The following is a 25,128-nucleotide window of genomic DNA, read 5'->3' on the forward strand; positions in this document are numbered from 1 at the left end:
CAGTATAGTGTCCAAAATACAGTATGCAAGAAATTTTATGCACTAGATGTAGCAAATCAAGCCAGAATGAAGTGTAGCTCAAGGAAAACAATGAGGTTGCATCAATCAAGCACACAGTCTAATTTCAAACAAACTAGAACTCATTTATTTATTCAACAGTCTATGTGCAGTCTTGATCCTAAGTTTAAGCTTGATTTAAAGGACCGGTTTTTAGGATTATACACTTTAATTTAGGATTTTCAAGCAGAGTGACGTGAAAATTAATGGAACTTGTTCCCGATCCAATCATGTCTCTATTTCATCCTGGTGTAAGTAAATCCTCTGCCTTTCCAAAATTCCTTATTGAATCAGAAAAAAAGAGGTTTAGTCAAGTCAGTAAATGACTTGCCTGTTTCTGAAAACCTCAGTTTTGCAATTACTAACTTACTTATTTTCCACATTTTTCACCCAATATCAGAGTGTGAAGTTCACCTGTGGAAAATGTTTTTGAGAGTCCACACAATCCATATTTGGCCTTATTTCATTGTTATCAGTAAATATATTGTGCTTTTCAGTTCAGTGAATCTTTGGTTCCAGATTAAAAAGATCTACACCTTTTTTGAAAATGGTGGAAACTTCTCATAGTGATCACTGTCAAAAACCACAAATCTATATTTCTGTGGCTAACAACTAAGAATCACAAAAGGTTTAGAACTGCTTAGAACCTATTTTCATGACCTAATGATATATGCACAGCCCTCGGAGCTTAATGTGTTTTATTACTGAAAATCTTGAATACCAGGCTTGAAAACCATGTCTGCTTTATTGAGGAGAGCATAGACATAGATCTAATCTCAATTTTTTTGTTTTCTGACAAAGCCACTGCACTCACAGACAATTAATTTTTAAGGTCTGTGTAATACCTTATCTGTAAGACAGGTTCTTATTTTGGGAACATCAAAAAGAATAGGTCAAGCAACCTTTCATATGCAAGCAACAGTTTTTCCTGCAAATTTTTCTGGGGAAAATCAGGAAGGTAAGCCCTCAAGCTGAATTAAAGGACATGATATTCCTGGACATTTCACTAAAATGTCTAGGGAATGTTCTAGCACTGAAAAATCGAAGGAATTCCTCTGAAGTCAGTGGGTTTGTGAATGAGTGATGGGGAGGGCCTGGCTTGCTTCTCTACGTGCATGTCCCAGTCCCGGTACTGCAGAAGCATCTTGTGCTTCAGCTTTGCCTGTAAATACCTTCAGAACTGACTCACTAGCTGTCTTTTACATCTTTAAAAGAAAGAAAAATAACAGACTCCTCTTTCTTCAGCCACTCCTTCAGGTGCATTGAGTAATGTGCCCATTTTCCTTGACTTACTGTTCATAAAATGAGTACATTTCTTGAAACTATTTGAAACATTGCCACCTGGTTTTGTCTGTGCTGTGGAGATGTCTAACTCTAAACCGCTGAACATGTAACAGCAGGACTAACAACTGTCACTTAATAAATTTCTCTGCCTTTTCTGTGTATGTCTGAAGCATGAAATAAAGCTTTAGGTGCTTCCACACAAATAATAACCCCAGTGTTTGCCCTGTGAATGTTTGCTAGCTGGGATTAAACCACAGCAGCCATTCTTGTATAATTCTTCTGCATGTTATAGAAGCGAGAAGACCCAGCTTTAGCAAGGATATGTGTGGAATATGAATGCACCCTCAAAGTTCACACCCAAGGAAGACCATTCATCATTTATGCACCAGCAGAGAAGGTCTTGTGCAAGTTAGCAAAGAGCTTTGTGTGATTTATAGCGATCTGATGTCAATATTTCTTACCAGCCATAGAGCACAGCGAGCTGCTGGTGTTGCACTGCTGGAAAACCATTGTGTGCAGGAAAAAAGCCAGCTCCCCAGTATCTATCTATATTCTTCCTTCTGACACTGGGAATGTATGAAAATCCCAAGGACTGGTTAGAAACCTACAGTTTTACTCAGTATTCCCAAGTTTCTGTGGCATGGCTGGCAAAGAGTAGAGGTTGGCATTGCCACAAGGGACCAGTCATGATTTTTAACCTCACTTTATCAGATAATTTAGGAATAAATATTTTTGATCAAATTGACATTAGAAGTGTCATATTTTTAATTCACTGTGACAAGCACTAGGACCTCAGCCTATTGTGACCTCTAGTTCAGTTCACAGTAAAATTATTTGGAAAAATGCTGCATTTACTTTCTGTTCCTCTGGAGAAGGCTTTATGATTTATATTAAAAAAAATTACATAAGCTTAACAGGTATTTTAACTTCAGTTGAAGGAAGATTAATCTATATCTTAATCCCCTCAGTTCTTTTATGCATAGCCACGGTAAATGCTAACATTTGGAAAGTTTGTAAATAAAGCCTAATTTTCACCCTGCAGTAGCTTATACAGAGATGTCTATGTGTATTGCAGCTAAACATTTTAAAAGTCTGGTTCAAGACAACCCAGTGATCTTTCTGGTACTGGAAATGCATATAGAACTACAGGATAATTGGACTGAGGCACAAATATTCCCTTTATGTCTCGAGCCATAATGAACACAGTAGCCCTATGAACTAACTGTAATTTTATTTTTCTTTGTTTCAGCTTCTTGCACAATGAATTCCATGAAGAGCATTAAATAGGGCACTTGCAGTGATGTATAAATTATAGGAGTCACTTCACCTCCTACTGCAATGTTATCTTGCTGCCAGATGCACCAGGAATACAGTGCAGTAATTCGTGACAGGAAAAGAAAGCAAAACTTCTAGTAATGAGCATAAAACACTCACAATCCATATTTCACAGCTCTGCCTGTCAGAAAAACAGGTGTCAATGCTGGGACCAAACCTAAACCATCACAAGGTGGCTGAGAACATAGGGTTCTGAGCCATCTCATCTATCCAACACATGTTGTCACAGAGAAGAGGACATACACGTGTAGGAAGCAGTTTGCATGCAAAGCCCCACACTGTTCTGCTCACAGGACAAAGCCTTCCCCAAAGCAGTGACTGATCTATAAGAGCCATCTCCAGCAGTGGCTTGTTTACTCTCTAGCCTAAACTGGTGCTTTGGAGATTTCTGGCTGTCAGTAGCTGTTCTCTGCAATGTATTCTGCAATGCGATGAGCCTGGCCAACATGTAGGAAAAATTAAAAACATGCTCAAAGATCAGTCCAGAAGCATCTATCCTAGTAATTATTCTTATTTAATAATATAGGAAAATAAATTTTTCCATTTATCCCTCTGAATTAAGAATTAGGGCTAAGAAAGGTAACCAGTGCTACCAGCTATTATACATGACTGAACTCTGTCCTGGCTATTATTCTTTTTACCTACAGAACGATAAAGGACAAGAACTGATACCAATCAAAGTGTCCTGGGAACTGGAAGCCAAAAACTGCCAGACAAATCAAGAGATGATGAAGTATTTTCTTTGGTTGTAACATGTGGAGTTCCTCTGGTTGAAAGACACTTGTTTGAACCTGAAGAAAAACCCCTCTTTCACTTTGAAGGTTATCTTCTGCTGAAATTTTCAAGACCACTGAATATTCTGGCTTTAAGACCACCAAAACCTCTACTTATCCCATTTCTACTGGAGCTGTCAGGAGAAGTTTTCAACCTAATTGTGAGCTTAAACCTCTGTCGAGTCCCAAACTGGAGAAAGATTTAACCATCGTTTGCAGAAAAAGAACTGTTTGTTTGTTTGTCTAAAACTGTAAGGCTTTTTTCCTGGTTGAGATTTCCCTGCCACTAAACTCAATGATTTCACTTCATTTGACCCAGCTCAGACCTCTCTGCCTTTTGGAACATTTCAATAACTATGGAAGTGGTTAGATAATAGCTAACAAATAAAATACCAGCCCAGAGTAACTGGAACAAATAAGCTGTGTAGCACAAATGCTCACTGAAACTCGGCAGAAATCACAGCTCTCTACAGAGCTCAGCAACGGCTGGAACAGCAGCCCTGATATGCAGAACAATTGTCCACCTGCAGTTTTATAACTCCTCATGTAAAATCAGTAAATTGTCCCAGGTTCTATTTTTTGGACAGGTTACCACTAAAATTTTTTGTAACTTGTCTACAAAATGAAAAGGTTTTATTATTTCCTCCATGACATGAAGGTGAGGACATATAAACAAGTTTTTTTTAATATTATTATTATCATCATTCTCAATCTTCATGTTGTTATTGGTATTTAGGGGAAGGTGGAGAAACTGTGAAAGCAATACTTGTTGCCTTACTACACAAAACATAATGCAAAAAAAATATGTTGACTAAGTTTTGCATGCTAATAAATTTGTTATGACTTCATTCAATTATGGCACATTTAGCAGTTTGTATACCACAATGAAATCTGCAATTATAATTTTTGTAACTTTATGTTCCAGACAAGATGATGGGATTGCTGCTCAGCAGCTCCTAATCGGGTTTACATTTTTATGTCCCATATAAGATTTGTGGCAAATTGCATCTTTGCATTTATTATTTAGCAGACAGGTGCACAGAAAGCAAAGCTGGTGGTGGCAGAGTGGGACTTGTTAGCCACTACAAACTGCAACATATTTGTACTAGGAAAAAGAAGCCCTATTTTATGCATAAATCTCACTAATTAGTAAAATCTGGATAAGCAGTATTTTCTATGAGATATAGGCGTACCATATTCAAACTGTTTGTTGAATAGGCTGTCATTTGGAGCTGAGAACTTTGGTTAGAAACAGGAATATTATGGGCAATCATCATGGAAATATTGAGTCATGGCTCTGCTAATAAAGCTGCAGGGGCTTTGGCCATCCCTTTGTTGAATTCTTGGTAGAAAACTGTTGGCCACAGAGCTCTGAGGCCATCATCTCTTGCCATGAGGCAGATTCCTTTGTTGAGTAATCATCAGGGACCCAGACTACAGCCTCTGAAGTGAAAACTTCAGAGTAAAATTGCCCTAGCCATCATATATTCAGCCTCCTAGAATTACTTGTTAGGATACATAAGTTTCACCACCTTTAGTGAGGATGCTGAGGAGTAGCTGTGGAGAAGCAACTCAGTTTGTGAAAAGGATTAAGGGGAAAAAGCTGAACTGAACTATGGGGATAATTTAAATGGTGGGACATATCCTTTTGTGTCTCCTATTCCAACTGAAAAGAAAAACAATCATTAGTCTCTCACTGCCAACAATATTGTGCTTTTCTCCTTAAATTCCAGCCTACTGTTAGGAGTAGCTGAAATCCACATGGAGATTGCAGTATTATGGAGACTGAGCAGTGCCTACCTGACTCTTCATGGAGAAAGGTTATTCATAACACTAAGTGACTAAGACTTAAACACCTTGCAGAGAGACTGATATGCCAGAAGTTACAACTTCAGTAACCCCTTTGGTTCAGGTAGTTTCAAGTATGATAAAAGGACAAGGTCGATGAAGGGAAATTAACAGCTTTTAAAAGTTGAGAGTGGGAGGACAAGTGACATTTTGATGACAAGAATGACAGGTAAAATGATCCAGACAATTGGGATTATGCAGAACGTAATTCCTGTGCCAATCCACACTTTTTTAAAAAAAGCAGTAGCAGTTGGGATCTGACAAATGAAACAGTAAAACCACTCTCAAACAAACAAAAATGAGAAGTGTAGCTGGGTGATGAATGCTAAGCTAAAACAGGAAAGCTGAACACCAGGATGTAAAGCTAATGGCATTTTTTTGCTGAAAGACTAACATTCACATCCCTCTCCTGAGCCATAGTTTGGACAGAAACAATAAGCTGTCAGAAAGTTTCATTTTGCCTCTCCCATTCTTGTACCCACCAGCTAAATGACTGTGCATGGCTCAGGACTACCAAACACTGCAGCTCCAGAGCTCAAACTACCTCAGAGAAGAATTATTCTGAAATTTCATTGGCTTTCAGTGAGCTGTAAGGCTGAGAAAATACAAATACAGCTTTAATACCAAAGATGCATTCCCAGAGGATTTAGAAAATTATTTAGTGCTACATAACTAATATATTGCTTTAAAATTACCTTATAAAATAAAAAACTACCCCCCCCCAAATGGCACTTTATCTACTAAACAGCACTGCCTGAGTTAAGTAAAGCAAGGAAGCAACTGGCATGAATGAGCTCAGAGCCATATGAGCTACTGCCCTCACTCATACTGGACAGGACATTCTTGCCAAACTCAAGAATTTGTAAATGAGAATGAAGGAACAGAAAAAAAAAATATTCCTGAATATCATGATCATGATGTCTGAGACTTCTGTGAGTGAAATGTCTCCCTGAGAGATACAAAACTCTGTGAGTGTACCCATTGCTGCTCAGTTTTAAGAACAATCATTCAATTTCACAGAATTTTGAAAATTACTCTGAAATCCTTTAATTGGAAAGCGAAAGAAAACAGTCCTGAAGTATTGTCATCAAATCTGTAAATTGGTTCCTGGAAGAGCTCAAGTGCCATCCTGCAGGTCTGTCAGACACTGAGACAAGTCAAATGTCTCTGCCTTTACTTCAGTTTAAGTAAATAATTCTTGCATGTGGGTATCAAGCTCTGTGACTTAAGAAAGGAACGAGACATTTGCATATGAAGAAAAATTTCATTTGTCTTAAGGCTATGTAGATGTTTCTGCTGCCCCAGATTTTGGCGCTATACTAAGATGGCTTTTAGTTGCTATTTGCATTAATATATTAGTCTCTAATTAAATTGGTTTGTACTCGAGCTATATGTGTTACTGCACAACAAACAGATCTTAATTTTTTACTATTAAGTGAAGTAACAAGTACCAAAGATTACCAAATTACATCAGACAACTAGAAGTGGGCATGCTACTGAACAGCACAGAATTCAAGGGAATTCTGAGGAAAATTCTAAGGAAAACTGAGATATATCTACGTGGTGCCATGAGCTGTTCACTCAGGAAATGTAAAACCTAACCTGAGCCAACAAAAAAAGCAGGAGTAATTCACTGGACTATCTAGGATTATTTTAAAGGATACAGAGTAACACTCTACAGTGTGTTATATGTATAGTATATATATATATATATAGTAACACTCTATAGTGTTCAGACTGATAGGAAGTTTTGCAGCCCTTTCACTTCAATGATAAACATTGGGCTTTTAAGAGAAGGTATGTAGTATTTAACTAGACATAATTGAGTATAATTGAATCTTTGGAACAGGTTGCCCTCAGAAGCTGTGGATGTCCCAGTCCCTGAAATGTCCAAGACCAGGATGGATGAAGCTTTGAGCAACCAGGTCTAGTGGAGGGTGTCCCTGCCCATGGCAGTGGGTTGCAACTAGATATAATTAAAGGTCTCTTCCAACCCAACCAGAGAGGAATTATTACCAAATCTCCACTACTCAGTGGAGTAGGAAAGACATGGCCAAAACACTACTACATTTTGGTTCCACAGAAAATACTAAAATGTCAAAATATTTTGTCTCTGGTTACAACTAAAACTTACACTCCAAATAGGCTTGCCTTGGAAAAAAACTGTAAAGCAATTTGAAGTTTGAGACTGTTGTATTCTACATTTTCAGGTTTTATCTGTCTATATAACATTTCATACTACAAACAGTAATTAAAAATGAACTCAACTCTACCTTCTGGTGCCTGAAGGCAGCCTATAAGAAAGAGGGAGAGGGACTTTTTATGAGAACATGTAGTGACAGGACATGGGGAAATGGATTCAAACTTAAAGACACTAGGTTTAGATTAGGTATTAGGAAAAAATTCTTCCCTGTGTGATTGGTGAGGCACTGGAACAGGTTGCCCAGAGAAGTTGTGGATGCTCCATCCCTGGAAATGTTCAAGGTCAGGCTGGAGCAACCTGATCTAGTAAATGTGAAATGTGTCCCTGACCATGCCAGGGAGATTGGAATTAGATGATCTTTAAGGTCCCTTCCAACCTAGGCCATTCTATGATTCCATGACATAACATGACATTTTAAATATGGTACTTTTACCTTATTTAGGGCAATGTTTAAGGCATAAACAATAGCAACACCTTCCTGCTAAATGAAGCTGTGCCTTCTTTATCACAACAACACAACTGCAGGGGCCCTTCCTAGTCCATCCTCAGGTCCTCAGCCACGCCATAACTTTGCTCAGATCATGACATCCCATCCGATGTCTTGGAGCAAATTCTTCCTCTCTGATAAGGTCTAGAAAGGCCCCAATTCAACCTCTCCTCATGATGCACAAAAGGACTGTCCTGCTAGTTGGGTCCCTTGGGGACTGGAGCATGCAAATATGAAATAAAAGAAAGTAATAAAAAAAGGTGACTAACCTAACCCACCTGAGCTCGGCTCACAGGGATCGATGTCCTCGTCATCGCTAGGACATTCAGCCGAGGCCACCAGGATGTCATCTGTACTCTGCAAAGAAAAGAAGAGTCAAATAGATGTACTTGAACAGACTGAACATGCTGTAAGATTCTCACCAGCATGTCTTCTCTTTTTTTAATTCATGCAAGGCCCAGAGCATTCCAGACTTAAAGTGTAATGGTGCAGTGACACTCTCCAACTCTGTATTAATGGGACTTTGCTTTTCAATTTGCACTTGTCAGGTTTTAGAGCTGTGTTAGATATCCAGTCTGGGTGCTTACACATTTTAATATTTTTTTGTAATAAGGACAGAATGTAGAAGGACAGAATATGTATATTGAGGCTGCTGCTCTTCCCTCTTTATCTCCAATATCTCTACTTTGATATTACTGAGAACACTGAGGGCATTAAAAAACAAGTCAAAATAATAAACTGCCTGCAGTACAGCTGTTAAAACTATTATAAATGTAGTGATGTTTTCTCCATTAACTGCACTTGCTTTCTCAGATGTAGAGTCAAAAGAAAAAAAAAAAGAGGCAAACATTTCTCATGCATATATGCCAGAAATTATTATGCTATTTTCTTAAATAAGTGAAAATGTCTTATTTTCTTAAATAAGTGAAGTATTGTGTGAGTGCTGTGTTTAGGTCCAAAGGTCAAAATGCATTTGGACAATTTTCTGTATAAAGAAATCAAATAAATCAAGACAAAGCAGACAAACCAGGGGATGTGTGGTATAACACACCATAAATAAAAGAACTGGGGAATTCCTATCTACTGCTTCTTACAGTGCAAGACAATGAAACACTGAGGCAATCAATCAGTCTGAACATGAAAAAAAGAATATCTTTTCAAGCCACATCTGAGAACAGTCATTTAGAAATGTAATAAGAACGTCTACAGTAATTCAGGGGAATAATAGCAGGGAAATATAAACTGTCATGCACCTGGTCATTTCTCAAATTACCAAAGAGGTTAGGAAGAAGCTTTTCTTATGGGCAAGACGTTTCATAACTGTCCATTTCAAGCTTCTGTTCACCTCACCAAAGGAAATACATGGAGAGAATAAAATACTACATCATATTGAAACAAGAGGCTAAGGACATAGCAGGCAAAACCCATTCTTGGATTCCTGTATGATAAATATGCCAACAATCCATTTCAGTGAATGTGAAACTTTCTTCTTTTATCTCTCCATGGGTATAGAGGAGGGACATAAAATGCATGAAAGTTTTCCTTCATCAGTTTAAATCTGAAGATGTAAAAATTTTATTTCTGTGCAGCAGGGCCAAAGGCTAACCAATGTTGTTTATCATTATTATTCTAACCAGAGTTTTAAAGCGAAGCATATTACAGTAATAGGCTTTATTTTGTCACGCTTCAAGAATATTAATGAATATAAGCTTTCAGCACTTCTCTGAAGTAGGAAAGTGATACAGGAATACATTCATTAATATGTGAGGCATAACAAAGAAAAGCCCATTATAATAATAATATATTTTAGAGGTAAAAGACTGAGGCATAACAGAATGAAGTAACTTGCTGAAGGTAATCAAAAAGGCTATAGACAACAGCTACGTTTGGATGCCATAACCACAAAAATTATCTTTCCTTATAGCTGAGAAAATTTGTAGCTAGAGGAAACAACTGTAAATCTGAAATACTGCCAAAATTAGTTGGTAGATTTGCAAAATTTTAAAAGACCCAAAAAAAGCATTCTAGTTATCCTTTTTTTCTACCATAGTATAAAACCAAAATTGGAAGAAAAGCCAGCTGCAAACATCCTCTTGAATTTCCCATGTCCATTTTTTTCCCCAGGTGACAACCACTTAAGCTTGAAAACTAGTATCTTATTCTCTTTGAGGACAATTACCCTTTATTTTAATTAAAAAAAAATATAAAGAATATGAAGAATAGAAAGTATAGAAAGGATGGGAAGAAAAAATAACCAAGTAACCAACAAAGCCTGCCCATAAGAAAATATCTCTACTGTAAACCCCACAGCTATTAAGTATAAAAACATGATAATAAGTACATAAAGTATCATGCATCTCCCAAAGAGTTTCAGTTGGGTCAGTGAAGCCACAGTGTCAAATTTTTCCTTCTACCCACAACACTGGACAAGACTATACTTTTATGACCTGTAGCCAGAATTCTGAAATGTTTACCAATGGATCACTGAGGAACTCTACACAAATACCATTGAACAGAGAGGATCACATGCATACACAATAGTCACAGCAAGAAATGGTCTCACACCTACTGGTCTAACTGGAATTTTGATTAGGGGTGCTTTGGTACATGCACAGATGAGTCACCCTTGTAACTTGAGTGACCCAAGAAGAAACGATCAGATAGATTTATGGGATTATTGCAGTGTCTGATTACTCTTGATATAGGACAGCATGGTAAGACTTCAGGTAAAATTCTGGTAATTCAAAGTTATCAGAAAAATAATACACTTTAAGTATCTTAAAGGCTGAGAGATATTTTGCTGAGTTACTTATATGAGAGTGTCAAAACTGTCTTTAAAAAGTGACACTAATTCCAATCTATAGAAAGAGTATTCACACTTCTACAAGGAGAAAGGGTAGTTCTTGAATGATAAAAATGCTTGCATATTATGGGTACAGAAATGAATAATACCTTAAATAAATGAGAATATAGCATGTCAAGAAAGACCTTGTTAATGTCTCAGAATATTAAAGGAAGTAATGTATGTTTTAAAGTCAATACTTGGTATAAAACTAATTTTCTTGCAAGCAATAAATCAAGTATCAGTAGTTGAATAAGAAACGAAGTGATAAGATGATGTGAAAAGTGTTTTTCTTCAGAAAAACATATCAGGAAGGATTCAAGTTTAGGAATCAATTAAAAGATGTGTCACAACTTCCCCCCATTCTCCCCTTTCCCCAAACCCAAATACCTCTTTGCTGCTACTCATACACGTTTTTATCAGAAATAAGGGCAAAGGAGCTGTGGAAGGCAGGTGAGATGGCAGTGACCAAACTACAAATGAAAGCCATTGATCTGCTTAACAGAATTCAAAATGGGATTCAGAATTAGCTAAAACACTAGAGAATATAAAGACTACATAAATTAAATACTGGGGGCCCGTTGCTTTCTGGAGTTCTTTCTCCAGAATAGCTCTGACTGATGGGAATTTACCTGAAAAGAGAGCAGAACTTAGACCTAAGGGTGTCAGACAGCCATGGGGTGCAGATCAACAGTGCAAGATGGAGTAATATGTTTTACTTACTGCACATTATCTTTTCCTCATGCTTTTTAATTTGGATGGGAAGATTTAAAACAAATCAGTTCTCCTAAGTGAATTGCCATTGTTGCTAGCACTATGGCTAATTTACAGGACACTGCTTCAAGCATTTTCATTAATCAAGGATTTAAAAGTCAGTGGAAAATCCCTTATTTACAGTGAGTGCCTAATAGGATAACATCCAACTGGTATCATCATCATACATGATCGGATTAGAATGTCTCTTGGGTGAGTTGTTCAAACTCATTTAATAAGTGATACTCCAGTTGTGAGAGATTAAAAAAAAAATAAAATAGCAGGTGTATATTGTAAAAGGTCAGACAGAACTTCCATTAATTGCTTCTTCTTTTCTTTGTGTATTTTCAGAGATTTTTCAGATTCAATTTGCAGCTATGACTGTGTGATTTAAAATGCAGTCCACTGTAAAATGTGGATTCTTAAAAATTTGACATCTGTACACATATCAAAAAACTGTGGTAGAAAAAGCTTACAATTAACATGGCAATAAAAAAAATGGATCCAAAAAAATCCCACGTTTAGTAAAACTAGAAGTTGCTGCAGAATGTTGGTTCTGACAACTATTCAGGGGTGTGGCCCCTGCAGGAATAGGTCTTGCTTACATCAGCTACATCTGCTTACAAAAATAAAGAACTTGGGATTTGTCTCTCAGCCAAGAGACAGTTTAAAATATCACCAATCTGCCACCTTGCCTGAGGATGGAAACGGTGACTATTTCAAGAAAGCTCCTGGCCAGATGAAAAAATGATGCTGTAGTCATGGCTTAAATACAGTGACAGTCTGTAGCTATGGATAAATATCAAGCTGCCTCAAAGGTTACTATCACTGGTTCAAAACTAGTACCAGAAAATAAGGCTGTGCCCTTCTAATAGTGCTCTTTGAATGCTATGTCATTAAAATAAATAATTGCAAATGAATAAACAATGCAGGAAAGCAATTTTTTATTATTCTTCATTTTTTTTGCATGACTGAGATTAAATACACACCAACTTACTCAGTTTTTATGTATGAAGTCTACTATACCTGAGGGTATGAGAGAAATATGACCTAAAAATTAAATCACCAATCTGAGCTGTGCATTCATTAACAGTATAATGGATCCTGCATATTTTCTGCTGTAGTATTGCACCAGCTCTCTTTTAAATCATAGCACCCTACAGCTACTCTGAATATAGTTTATTCCTTTCTTGTTCAATAATATACTTTATCCAATGAGAACTGCAACTAAATCCAAATTACACAATAGCTAAAAACTAGCAGTCCTAAATTATTATATAAATTATAATCAGCACAACCCCTTGTGACTACTCTTTAAATTATTTTAGATGAGAACTTCAACTGTGTAATTCAGAATTACTCTTATTTATTTGTTTGGCTTTGGTGCTAAATGATACCAGAAGCCAGTGCCATTGTGCCTGGTGCTAAAGGCAGCTGGAAGGCAAAGGTTCTGGTCTGAGGAGCTTAGAATTTGATTTTGGACAACAAATGAGTGGGAGAGAGAGCAGAGGATGAGAAGGGTCAGGTGAGGATGCTACTGAGAGGTGCTGGTGGTTACACAGGCTCTGATCCAGCACATTTCCCAAAATTATGCTCCCATAGAGCAGGAAGGAAGGTCAGAAAGAAAGCAGGCACAGGAAAGCCAGGCAGGAGCCCACGACTGGCCAAGGAGATGCTGGGAACAGATGGTGCCTGGCGAGCACTGCCGAGGCTGCAAAGCCTCTCTGAGGAAACTCCATGTGTTTGGAGTGTAGAGATGAGGACAGGCAGGGTGGCACAGAGAGAGGCTTAGGATCAAGGGCGTGGTCAAGGCATGGGAGGATGGAGCATGGTTTTGCTGGGAGTGGAAGTAACAAAGGAAGTGAAAAATTATTAGTGAGGTCGTGGAGCAAAGGGGATGAGGCAGCAAAAGGGGAGGGTCAGGGTACAAGGGAGGTGATATCAAGAGACATGATTATGTGAAGATTAATGGGTAAGAATCCAATGACTGTTAGCAAATGACTGTCTGAAAATATACTTTCAGATGTAGGACAAGGAAATTAAACCTCTAATTCTCCTTTTCCCCTTTTCTGTAATGCTTCATTATCATCTCTACTTACTTCATTTTTCCTCCTGAAAACACAGTTTATTCAAATACTTGCAATTTAGTTCCGAGAGGATCAGCTACAAGTGATGTTTAAACATAAAGGTCTGCTTCAATTTAGCAGGAGGCTGTATAGCTAGAGCCATAGAGGTATAAGCAAAGGTTTTGGAAACCCAATAGATATACACTAATGTCTTCTTCATTAGCTGTGGCAAACTTTCCTTGAAAAATATGGTTCATGCAACACCTACAGAAAGGAGCTTAGGGCAGGCATTTTGTACTTTTGCTCTAGACACATTAATTTCTGAAGCAGAGGGGGACTTTCCCAAAAACTAATCCTTTGCATATATTCCTTTTCCCCCTTTTTCCCCATTTAAATGGAGGAATAAAGTAACCTAAATCAATGAGAATACTGGCAGAAACCAACAGGGTATTAAAAATCACAAAAGACTCAAGATCACACCACAATCACAAAAGTTTTTCATGTGGAAAAACTCAGGTTTAACTTTTCAGGATGGGATTAACTGCACAATTTTCTAGCCAAGACTGCATAACTTGAATTTAATTCTCGGTGTACGAAGCAGATCTTCGTGACTGGTTACTGAGACAGTTGTGGAAGCAAACTTGAATATGTCACATTAATCAGGTGTACTCCTCATCTGGTGTTCATAACCTCCCACTGCATGAGGCAGTTTGCTGGGAAAGAGGCAATAGTGATGTAACAGTAATATCAGCTCTAGATGATTTGCTGTTTAGACAACTGCCTCTAACATTGTATTTAACCTGCTATAGGTCAAACAAGTACATGTGCATCAATTACTGCTCATCCAGCCACATCCAAAAAGTATTTTCTCAGCACTGTGCTACTGAAAAATATTATTTCTGGACATGGGTATTAAAATGCTAATATTTCAAACACATGCACAATATTTATTAAATCTTTTGCTAACTGCTGACATGTTATTACCCTGTAATGTGAAAATACAGTAACTGAAAATCGAAACACTTTCTCAGAACTGGCTCTGCTCTAATTAATACTACCATGTTATTGCTTGAATTGTCAGCATTTGAGGCTGGGAGAAAGCAAAAGCCTTTATTAATAAGTTCCTCTCACAGGAAAAAAAAAAAAAAGAAACCTTGAGGACATGGCAACCAAACACAATAAGGCCTTTCAGCCAGTGGAATAAGTGCTGTAGAAATTAAACTCAGAGGTGTAGGTGAAAAGCTCAAGACGATGCCTCAGATGCCCTGCAGGGCACCTTCAGCCCCTGTCCTCAAATCCCAGCAGTGATGGAAGCGCACCTGCTCCATGCAGCAGAGTCACCTCATTTTTGGCCTCCACCTCTCTATATACAGACTGTTTATCTTTCCACACAACAACCTTAAAATCCATGGTATTCATTCCATGCAGAGCAGCTTTTGTATTACTTCTCCAGCCACCCTCCTCCACCCAAACATCTAAATTGTCATGGGCAAAACTGCCACAAATAACAGGAATATATTTGAGAAACGGATTTGTAATAAAATAATGTCAACAAAACCGTGTGCCTTTAAGTTCTGAATTGGAAGTTAATTGCTTTGGTCAAAGCCTTAGAGCCACTCGTCTCATCTGTAAAGAAGCGGAAGCAGAGCTGAGAAAATCCACATGCTGGCAAAGCTACAATGTTTTACCTGGACAGATAGCCAGGCAGCACTCTGCACTAATCTTTGAAAATTAAAGTATTACTAATTAAAAAATAAGAAAAGAATCCAAACATTTTCCTATCAGGTCATGTTCCTTACCTCCGGCAACATATGGATTATGTTAGTTTCAAAGATCAAAACAAATTTCTATATTAATTTTATTTAAAAATATCACATTTCTTGTCCCCTTTTGAACCTTTTTGGGTTTGCTGCCTGGAAAGTTATCCCACTGTTTTTCCTCCATGTTTCTCTCCCAGCTGGGTAACTAATGAAAATGCACACATCTCCATTAATACGTTTTTCACTGGCCACTCCTCCATATTTAAAGGCTTTACAAGGAGATATATAACAGAATGCTCACTGTGTAAGAGCAGGGGCTACTTTGGACTTCTCTTCTTGAAACAAGCTGATCCTGCACTAGCTGTAGTTCTTGGAAGCAGAGCAACCAGCAATCACAGAGTGCTAAGAATGGGAGAAGAAGGTTTATTTTTTGAGGTAATTTGATATTTGAATCAAGGAATAACTGATGTTTACCATGAATGTTGGACTAATGCTTCAAAGCAGTTCTGGCTGCAATCAAGAGTGAATTGTCCATCTTCCACACCCTTCACATCAAGGCCAGATCATGTCATAAAACCCTGAGCATGAGGAGTCATGTCAGCATCATGAATATCTTTGCATTGATTAAGACCTAAATTTGTTTTGCAGTGCCAGATGAACAGACCAGGGTTTGGCTTCCTTTCCAAAAAACGGTGTGACATTGTCTTGCTTCTGACTGATGCAGAACTACAGGTACAGTAAAAAGTCAAAACTGCTTCTATCCCTCCTGCTGGAAATGTTAGGGATGGGTGGCTGGCTGGGAATGAGCAGTGTACGAGCTCCCTACCATGTGTACACTGTTCCCTTTGCTCCATCCTGCCCTCTCCTTCCGTTCTGCAGTGGGCCTGATGGAAACGGGAGCTCATTCCCTGCTCTCAGGACCCTCTGTGTCCCCTTGGGAACTGCTGGCTGACCCCCCACCTTGGTCTGCCCAGGCCCCTCAGCCTGGTCTGCCCCATAGCCTGGAGCAATCCACATGAAGATATAGGCACCACAAGCCCAACGCTAGATTTTCTCTCATGCTGGAGAAAAAAACCACATGTGAAGAGGCACGGCACAAACCTGGACTTCATCCCTTGAAAGCAGACATTGCTATGCAACGTGCCACTAAGCAAACCACTGGCACCTAATTGCATAATGTCTATTCTTTCTCCTGTGCCATTTGTGAAAGCAGTCATGGCTGCTTGGATAAAGAACGAATGAGTCACCGCCTTACTCCGTTCTCATCTAACTTTCAGATTCACAGTGGTGTAACATTTCTGTTTCCAGAAATAATTCTGTCGGCTAATTTTCATTCTGCAATTACAAATAGTTCTGCCATGGATCATGCTGATCAGAAGAAGCTGTGCTACTTTTCAGCTTACATGTTTCACCCTTATTTCCCCCAGGTAATGAAAATAGGTCCCTTGAAAACAAGGGCCTGATAATCTGTGAACTCTTTAAAAGTCTTTTGTGCTTTCTTTCCAAGATCCTTTTCAGAACATCCATATTCCTCTCCCATAAACACCATAGTTCATTCCAGAACAAGAACAACAAAAATGAAGTTTTTTGTTTGTTTGTTTTTGTTTTTACATTTGCACTGAGCCTAAAATATACGGAATAGAATGTGGTTGATGAAATGCAATCCTATTATTTCCTCCTAGGCGAGAAAATTATTTTGCCTCTAAGTATGAGGGAAATGTTTCTGGGCATTATGCTTTTATTTTCTGGTATCATTTTATTTTTAGCCATCTCTTTTGCTGAAGTAAACATTTTGGTCTCCATTAATTCTGAACTCACAAAACACAGTGGAGACTTTTTCATATTAACTCAGAGAGAGACTGTGCTTATTAAACGGCAACGTTATAACAGCGATAGCAAATCTTTTAATTTATATTCCTGTATTAAAATCTTTTAATTTATATTCCTGTATTACCAATCACATGGACAAAGATCATCAAATTTTTGGAATATGAGTCTTGCTGCATTTGTATTTATCTCAGAAAACTCAAGCATAGCATTATTAAAGCCTTCAAAATTGACAATTTGAGTTTTTGTTGGGGAAGTGGGCTTGCTTTTAATTGACCATTGAGCTGCTAGCATAGCCTTTTTTGTTGTTGTTGTGGGGTTTGGGGTTTTTTGCAATTTAATCACATGTTTTAAGATCGTTCTTAGCAAAACTTAATAAAGTTAGAGAAATGACTGGAATCAACATTGGACACTTTTAAGACTCGGCTGGGCCGGTTGATCCTTGAAGTACCTTTCATCCTGGTATTTTGTGATTCATTTAGTTATGAAAATACAGCAAAGTTAGAAAGGTACTAACTATGAACTACATTTCCATCAATTTTGTACAACTACAGGACTGCCAATTTACTTCCTGTGAGCGTCCCTGGCTATTAAATTGTGGCACACAAGAATATCTTGGTCTACTGATATCCATGGGAATTTTTTTAGGGGTCTAAAAGAGTGGAAGGCAAGGAAAGTCCTTCACAAGGAATACTTCCTGAAACTCACATGGAGTCTGTTCTCACTTAGCATGTTTTCAGGGTGGAAAAAGCTTGCCTATCATATTTTGAAACACAGAGCACAAAATATTAATTTTAGAAGAAATATAAGAAGCTGCTTAAACCATTAGACTGCTTTTTAGCCATTTAGGTAAACCAGCCATCCATCTTGCTTCAGAGACAAGTGAGAAACTGAAACAATAGAGATCACATGGGATCTTCAATTTAATACTGTCCTACCCGTACCATGTTTTCAAGTCCATTTGAGCATGTCTTTGGCTCAAGGCAAATTATTTTGTCAGTCAGACCAGGTAAGCATCTGCTGGGATCCCTTTATCAAGCAGAGTTTTCCTCTCCTGAAGGAAAAAGAGCACCAGTTCCACTAGCAACAATTTTCTTCCTTGGGTCTTACAGTAAAGAATAAAATTTAAACTTTGTGAGGGTCTAAGAGGGCACACTGTTCTCTTCCAGATATTAGATCCTTTGTCACACTTTATCCCCCAGTACCACTGGCTTACACAGGTTTACCTAAAGCAGAGAAAGCAAAACTGAAGCTGTTTTCCCACAAACCTGTCTTTGAAGCCCAGCCTTTTCAAATATAAAGCAAAAAGTTCTATTCCTAAAAAATTCCCACATTTCCTTATGTCAATGGTTTAATTAAAATAAAACCAACAAACTCACACAACAATGGCACGACCGGGGAAAATACTGAGGAAATAACCTACTAGTTCTGCAGGGATGAGAAATGTTCTACAGAGGAGCTTCATTCTGCAAGCAAAACTTGGTAATACTAACAAGAGTTAGCTTGCTACACATGCACTGGAAGGAGACAACACCTAACTGCCTTTCAATTAAAATAAGTTTCATTAAAGCCACTGTTACAGAGGTACTATTAATTACACATCTTCTGAAAGTGCACATTTATTGCAGAGGTGTTTGGGTTTGTTAATTGCAGAGGTGTTTGGGTTTGTTAATGATGCTTTTATTTCATAAGAGCAGTCAACACTCAGGTGAGAAACATGCTCCAGGAAAAGCAGCAGGCTTTGCACAGCTGGGAGGTGCTCAAGGTGACTGCTGTGATATTATTTACATGCAGATGTTGTTTATAACCACGTTGTTGACCAGGAACCTTCCTTTTTTCACATGTATGAAAATCTACCCAGGCTAAGAAAAACTGTGTCTCACACAGGAGGTCATTTGGATTTGGGACATAAAAATATGGTCTTGCTTTAAAGGATTGGCAGTGGTTTTCCAGTACCAAAGAGGAACTGAAGCCTGGGAGACAATTTCTCCTCTGCTGTCCAGACTGCTCCTGATGGCATTGGGGTGGTGTGGAGGAATAGGCTAGACTTGAGTAGGAAGGAGAGAGAAATCAGGCTCAGAACGATGGCAAGATGGAATATTGAGATGAAGGGGCAGGAATGTGTGAAAACTAACTGAAATAAGATGCTGGAAGATTTGGGAAGAGAAATGAAACACTGTGCTTGCTGTAAGGTTTGGGGGACACAGACCATTACAAAGAGAAGAGAGGATGGGGGAAAAGAGCTACAGTAAATAAGCAAAGTGGCACATGGAGCGCCATGGAGAACTGTGGGCATGGGTAAGTTTGGAACAAGGACAAAGGATGCTGGACTAGTCACTGGAATTATTACAGATTGGAAAAATTACAGATTTATAGCCATTGGAACCGGCACCAAGATTTCAGCTTTCCTTTCACTGTCAATCATAATCTGCTAATCCCTCTAGCAAAGACTTCAGCTTTCCAGCACGTCTGGCCCATGGGGATCCATCATTTAAAAGACATAAGTGTAAGGCAGAGAGCTGCCAGGTGAATCCACAGGCTCCAGCCGTGCCAGCTGTCCATTTCAGGGTGTCAGTTCCATGGTGTGCAGTGGAACAGGTTTCTGCTGTTTGTTTTGAAAGGAACTCGGAAAACCACAATACAAAACATTTGATTTGGAAAATTTTAAGTGTGAAAGGGAAGTAACACCCAGCAATTAGGGGATGCCAGAACTCGAGTCTGATATGAAGCCTTAATTCACATGGCTTGTGTCTGCACAATCTGATGCCATCTTAAATAAAATGCTGGTACAGATTAATAGCAACATATTTGAATGTCAGCTGGTGTAAAGCCATACAGTTCCAGAGAAACAAAATGTTCACACTTCAGTTGTGCATCTGGCCCATAATTTCTGGTGATATCATTTAAAACTGAGAGCCCAAAGCTGTAGGGAAATATCTTAAACTTGAGTGTGCCTAACGCTACACACTAATCGCTGTTCTTACTGCAGCATGGCACGCTTCTGAGTCATATTCCAAAGACAGTTTTGCTGTCAGGTAATCAAAAAAAATATATATATAAGTTAAAATCATTAAGTCATATAAGTCTGTATTTCTGACCTTCATTATTACATTTTGAGCAATAGCTGGGAATATGGCAGAGAATTTAAAATAGGAGGCAAAATGAGAAATTAGCCATCTATGCACACCTCAGTTATTCAGTATAGCACTGTATTTTGACAAGGTCTTTCCATTCCCTGGCAGAAGCCTATCAGTTATTTGTTAAAATTTCTTTTCATAAGACCGTATAGCTGTTGAAATACAGCAAGGAAAATACAAATACAAAATCAAGGAAATTTCATTTGATTGGAGTGCAAACAGCAAGACAGAGTAAGATTCCTCTTTAAAAGTAAAAAGGATTTCATAAGACCCAGGCTCAAACTCCGATGGGTGTCTAGAAGTTCTTGCTGGTGCAACTAAAACATTCAGCTGACTCCCTAAATAGGCATGCTATGTCAGGAAAGGCTATAATTAAACTCCCTGAGTCTGTCACTCTTGTCTATATGGGAATGTTACTGTGATACAAATGAATTTAATTACCACTGGTATAACTCCCAGGTGCATAAATTTTGCTGGGAAAAGACCAAATGTTCTGTGCATAGCTTTGGAGGGCAGGGTAAGCACCTCCAGACAGCCCATGGATTTGCTCTGGGCATCCACAGGAGGAGGTGGAGCTGCATGGGTTCACCCATCCACACGTAATGGCAGCAGTAGGATGTGTCAGACCCTTCACGGGAACAAGCTGTTACACTCACACTGACATCTTGCTGTGTCTGGCTGCAGAGCAAACTCCACTACACTGCAGCTCTTCAGATTTAGCTCTCTTGCCTCTAACAGCCATGTACTGCTGTCAGGAGAGCAAACTGTGCGACCAAAACGATGCAGGCAAACGTGAGAAAATCTGAATTCAATCAGGCTGTTGCAGTCCTTCTCCCAGTGCTTCACCACGGGGCACCCAGGCAGTTTGTCACTGTCAGCGTGCCCTGCGTTCCTCCTGTTGGACAGCAGTCAAAGGGTCACATTCAAGTCTACACTCAAGTCTCTTAAGCTTTTATGAGTCTAAGGAAACTTCAGTGCTGTCTCCCTTCAGCATTGCAGCACAGCACCTGACTACCCCAAGGTGGTTTTTTTTTCTTTTTTCCCTTTTTTTAACATCTTTACAGAAACATGCAATTGCTAGACTCTCCAGATATCTTAAGATTCCCCAGATTCCTTAGGTCTGAACAAAGCTATAAAACTACCTTCACACATGGCCTGTTATTGATTTCTCTTGTCTTTAGTATTCTACGGTCTCACACAAGGGACTCAACCTCCTCCTCCCCTGCTGTTCTCCTGATGTCTGTCCTTTGGAGCACAGGACTTCTCTCTTCTCCCTAATATCTCTGCAAAATCTATTTTTTATAACCTCTGCTCACCTTTGTCTCCCTGCTGAAAGATTTCTAATTAGCCTGCTCGGATGATCGAACTCCTCTGTTGCCCTCAGCGCTCTCCCTTTCACAGTCATTGTTCAGACTTCACTGCACCAGTCCAAGAGCCTGGCTGAAATTATTTCATCTGTTGCTCTCTGATAATCATAATAATAATGGAGTAACGTTCTTCACTTAATATTGCCCATGTATCATGAACTTTATTATCTGTAATAAGCTTCAACATAGAGGAACAGATTTTGAGCTGCTTGGAAGGGAGAAGAGCACAGGAGCTGCCTGCAAAACAGTGTTCTACCCCTCTCCTCCTGGATCAGCTATCAAAAAAGTAGTCCTCAGACACACGAACATTTTTCACTATGACACCAAACCTCTTGGCAAGTACTTCTTGGCTACTCTGCTCTGCAGCCTCAGTCATTTGGGGCATCCTTTCTAGTTTTATCCAACACCACAAAGCAGGAATTGGGATCCAGAACCTGGCAAAAAAACATTGCATAAATGCAAGTTGTATTTTTAGGGTCCCTGAAGGAAGCTGGCATGTCCACAACTCTGTTTCTCAGTGCTGTAAGTCAAAGATTTCCCAATATGCAGAGACACAACCTGTATTCACCATGTGCAGCAATTTGAAATGAAAGAAATACCAACTCTGGAACCTTAATTTGATGATTTTTACAGAATGTAAGTGTAGCATCTAAGCACTCAGGTGAAGTAAAGAAAAAACTCCACAAGTTAAGTGAGACTGCCCACAGAGAATTTCTTCACCTGATCACACCAATTTGCAGAGATTAATTGTATGGAAGGAGCCACATAATGCTGAATTTCATGATGAATGGACACTATGACAGCAAATGATTTCCCCTAATGTTCCATTATGCTTCTTAACATTTGAAATTTAATTACTTGAAGAAAAAAAATTAAAAGACAAAAGCCATCAATAGCCTCACCATTACAGCATATTTTCAACTTGAAAAGGCATTTTGTTTCAACATAAAGAAAACTTCATGTGCAAACCCAAGAGAGGCAGATCTCAGACATTATGACAATGTTGCTATAGCAATTATTTGTGGGGATGTGCATCAGTGGCAGTTTAGCTCTCAAACATACTGCTCAGCTCATGCATGCTGTTCTTAACCAGAATATAAACTGCCTGGTGCTCATTGTATCCTAATAAGATTTGTAAATTACTTACAGTGATGCACTTTCAACAACTAGGAATGGAAGAATAGTTTTGTTACTAATACTTAATCATGCTCAGAAAAACCCTTAATATCTATACATTCAGTTAGATATTTCAACTGCTCCTTTCTGTGAAGGCAAAGTCATAGAAATATATTCTAAAGGCTATCAATTACCTTTCCTGAATTATTGTGCATAATATATTATTCAAATGGGGTCTGCTTTGAATACTGGTTGTTTATGATGAGGTTAATATTTGGAAGCAAAGGAAGAAAAACTTAGATTGAGGCAAAATTTTGTAACGATTCAGCATAAACGAGGGGTGTGAAAATTCAATGTTCAAGTATTCTCAAAAGCCCAAGCAGCAGATAAAGCAGAAATATCTGAATCACCCTTGCATGCATTTAGTCCATTTAATAATACTTCACTGCTCAGCTAAACTAAATTTTCCTGGATACATTCATCAAAAATAAATGCAATTGTCCAACACTTGTGATATTAATGGACAGCTTCAGGCCTGAAATCAAAACCTCAGAGCCAAAGCATCCCATACTTTGGGAGGGTTTAAGTTTGAGGCTAGTTCAGTTCAGCACAGCAATCTATGAACATAAAACTCACAGACAATGGACAAACTACCTCTGCAGCCAAGACTCTCTGGGGTGCTCAAGTCATATACTCAGCCAGCTACAAGCACTTTCTTCAACCTACTGTACTTTAATCCCCAATTAACTTTATTAATTGATCTTATACCTGAAAACTGCTTCAGCAGCCAGAACGGGATGGGTCCTAGGAGGGCACAATGCTTAATTTCACAGTGAAGTCTTTGGTAATGAAAGATCCATCATACTACAGAGTGCCCTACATAATACAAGGCCACAGAGGAGCTGGCCATGTTTGGCTTACCAAAATGACAGCCTCTCAGTAAACTTCATCAGATACACAGTGAGGCAATTCCTTAAGATTTCCTTCCCAGTGTCTGCAGCCTAGCGACTCAGTATACATATATTTCAGCATGTCTTAATATTTTGCTTCAGCGCACTGAAAACGTTGCAGCCTCCCTCCTTTGTTCTTTACAACCTTCCGTAGCAACGACTGAATTAAAGTAGGTCTGGAATATCTACTTAAGCAAATTGCACTCAGATATTTGGGATGCTGAAAATCCTAGGGAAAACCCCGATGTCTGAGTGGTTTTTTGAGCAAAGCAATCATTTGTCTTTAGCTCTTTTTTTCTGGAAATAAAATTCACAAGCCCTTTTCAACACAAGAAAGTCCCTCTTCTTAACCTCATCCATCAATGCGTGGAGTAGGCTAGTCACTCCCTGTAGTATTTTTACAGGTAATAGAGCAAAGGCATTTTCTAAAACACACTTGACACATGCTAATGCTCAGTCTGGAAGTACCTGCTTTGTTTTCAGAGCATACAGGTTGTCCTCTTAACCCCTAGCTTTTTTTTTTTTTTTCCTTATTCTTTTTCAGAACTCCAGACAATAAAACAAGTGGTAACTGATTTTAATAATCTGCAGATGTGTAATAGAGCTGCTCTTTAGCTTCCCTACCTGATTTTCCACATTAAAAATAGATGAGGAGATGATGAGGTTAACATTTAAAAGTACAGTTCTGTTCCATGGGCGACAGAAACGTGGATGGGGGAAAACATGTCTAGAAAACTCATCTGTAACTCCCACCCTGTAATACAGGGAACACCCTGACACCAAGTGATTCTTTCTTCTTTTGCAGTCTTGAAACTTGGCTCCCATTTTCTTTATTAGCCAGGTAGCTGTAGGGCTGTAGACCCAAGCAAAAACCTGCTGTCATGTCCTCTCCTATCCTACCATTTGCTTGCAAACACACAAAATCTCCAAATGCGCCCCAATCCTAGCATTTTAAACCGAAACAAAACTCAGGAAATCTCTGTTTTCTGTGATGGCAATGAGAAATACACATTTTCCATTAGACAGCTGCTATTTTCCTAATTCATATGGGGTTTAGCACTGGAAAAGCAAAGGAAGTGAAAGCCTTCCCTGCAGTCTTAAATCCTTTTCTGGTTATGGATTTCCTTCAGGACAGATTACCACCTTGGTGTGCATAGCTCTGCACTTGTAGCTTTATGCAACATCTTCCAGTTAAAACAGCAGGACAAAAAGCAAATGGTTTCTTCCTCCTACAATCTTCTGCACCCATGGCTCAATTTTGATTGAGCAGCATCAAGGTGGCTTTACCTGGAAAGCACCTCAAGGGAAAGGCAGGCAGCAACC

The 25,128-nt window shown here is 38.7% G+C and overlaps 1 protein-coding gene across 12 annotated transcripts in view; it reads right to left on the reverse strand.

Annotated features, from left to right (window-relative positions):
* NRXN1 (neurexin 1) overlaps positions 1-25,128 on the reverse strand; it is a gene marked incomplete at both ends in the record, with an annotated part of 666,790 nt that overhangs the window by 7,657 nt on the left and 634,005 nt on the right. For 10 of the 12 annotated variants that reach the window (XM_082302935.1, XM_082302936.1, XM_082302939.1 and 7 more), the window contains one exon: positions 8,257-8,344. In XM_082302935.1, the coding sequence (XP_082159061.1) occupies positions 8,257-8,344 (88 nt within the window). The remainder of the gene's footprint in view (positions 1-8,256; positions 8,345-25,128) is intronic. The other 2 variants (XM_082302932.1, XM_082302930.1) reach the window with 1 other exon arrangement.

Source organism: Coloeus monedula (genome assembly GCF_965178545.1).
Source record: "Coloeus monedula genome assembly, chromosome: 2".
Taxonomy (NCBI): domain Eukaryota; kingdom Metazoa; phylum Chordata; class Aves; order Passeriformes; family Corvidae; genus Coloeus; species Coloeus monedula.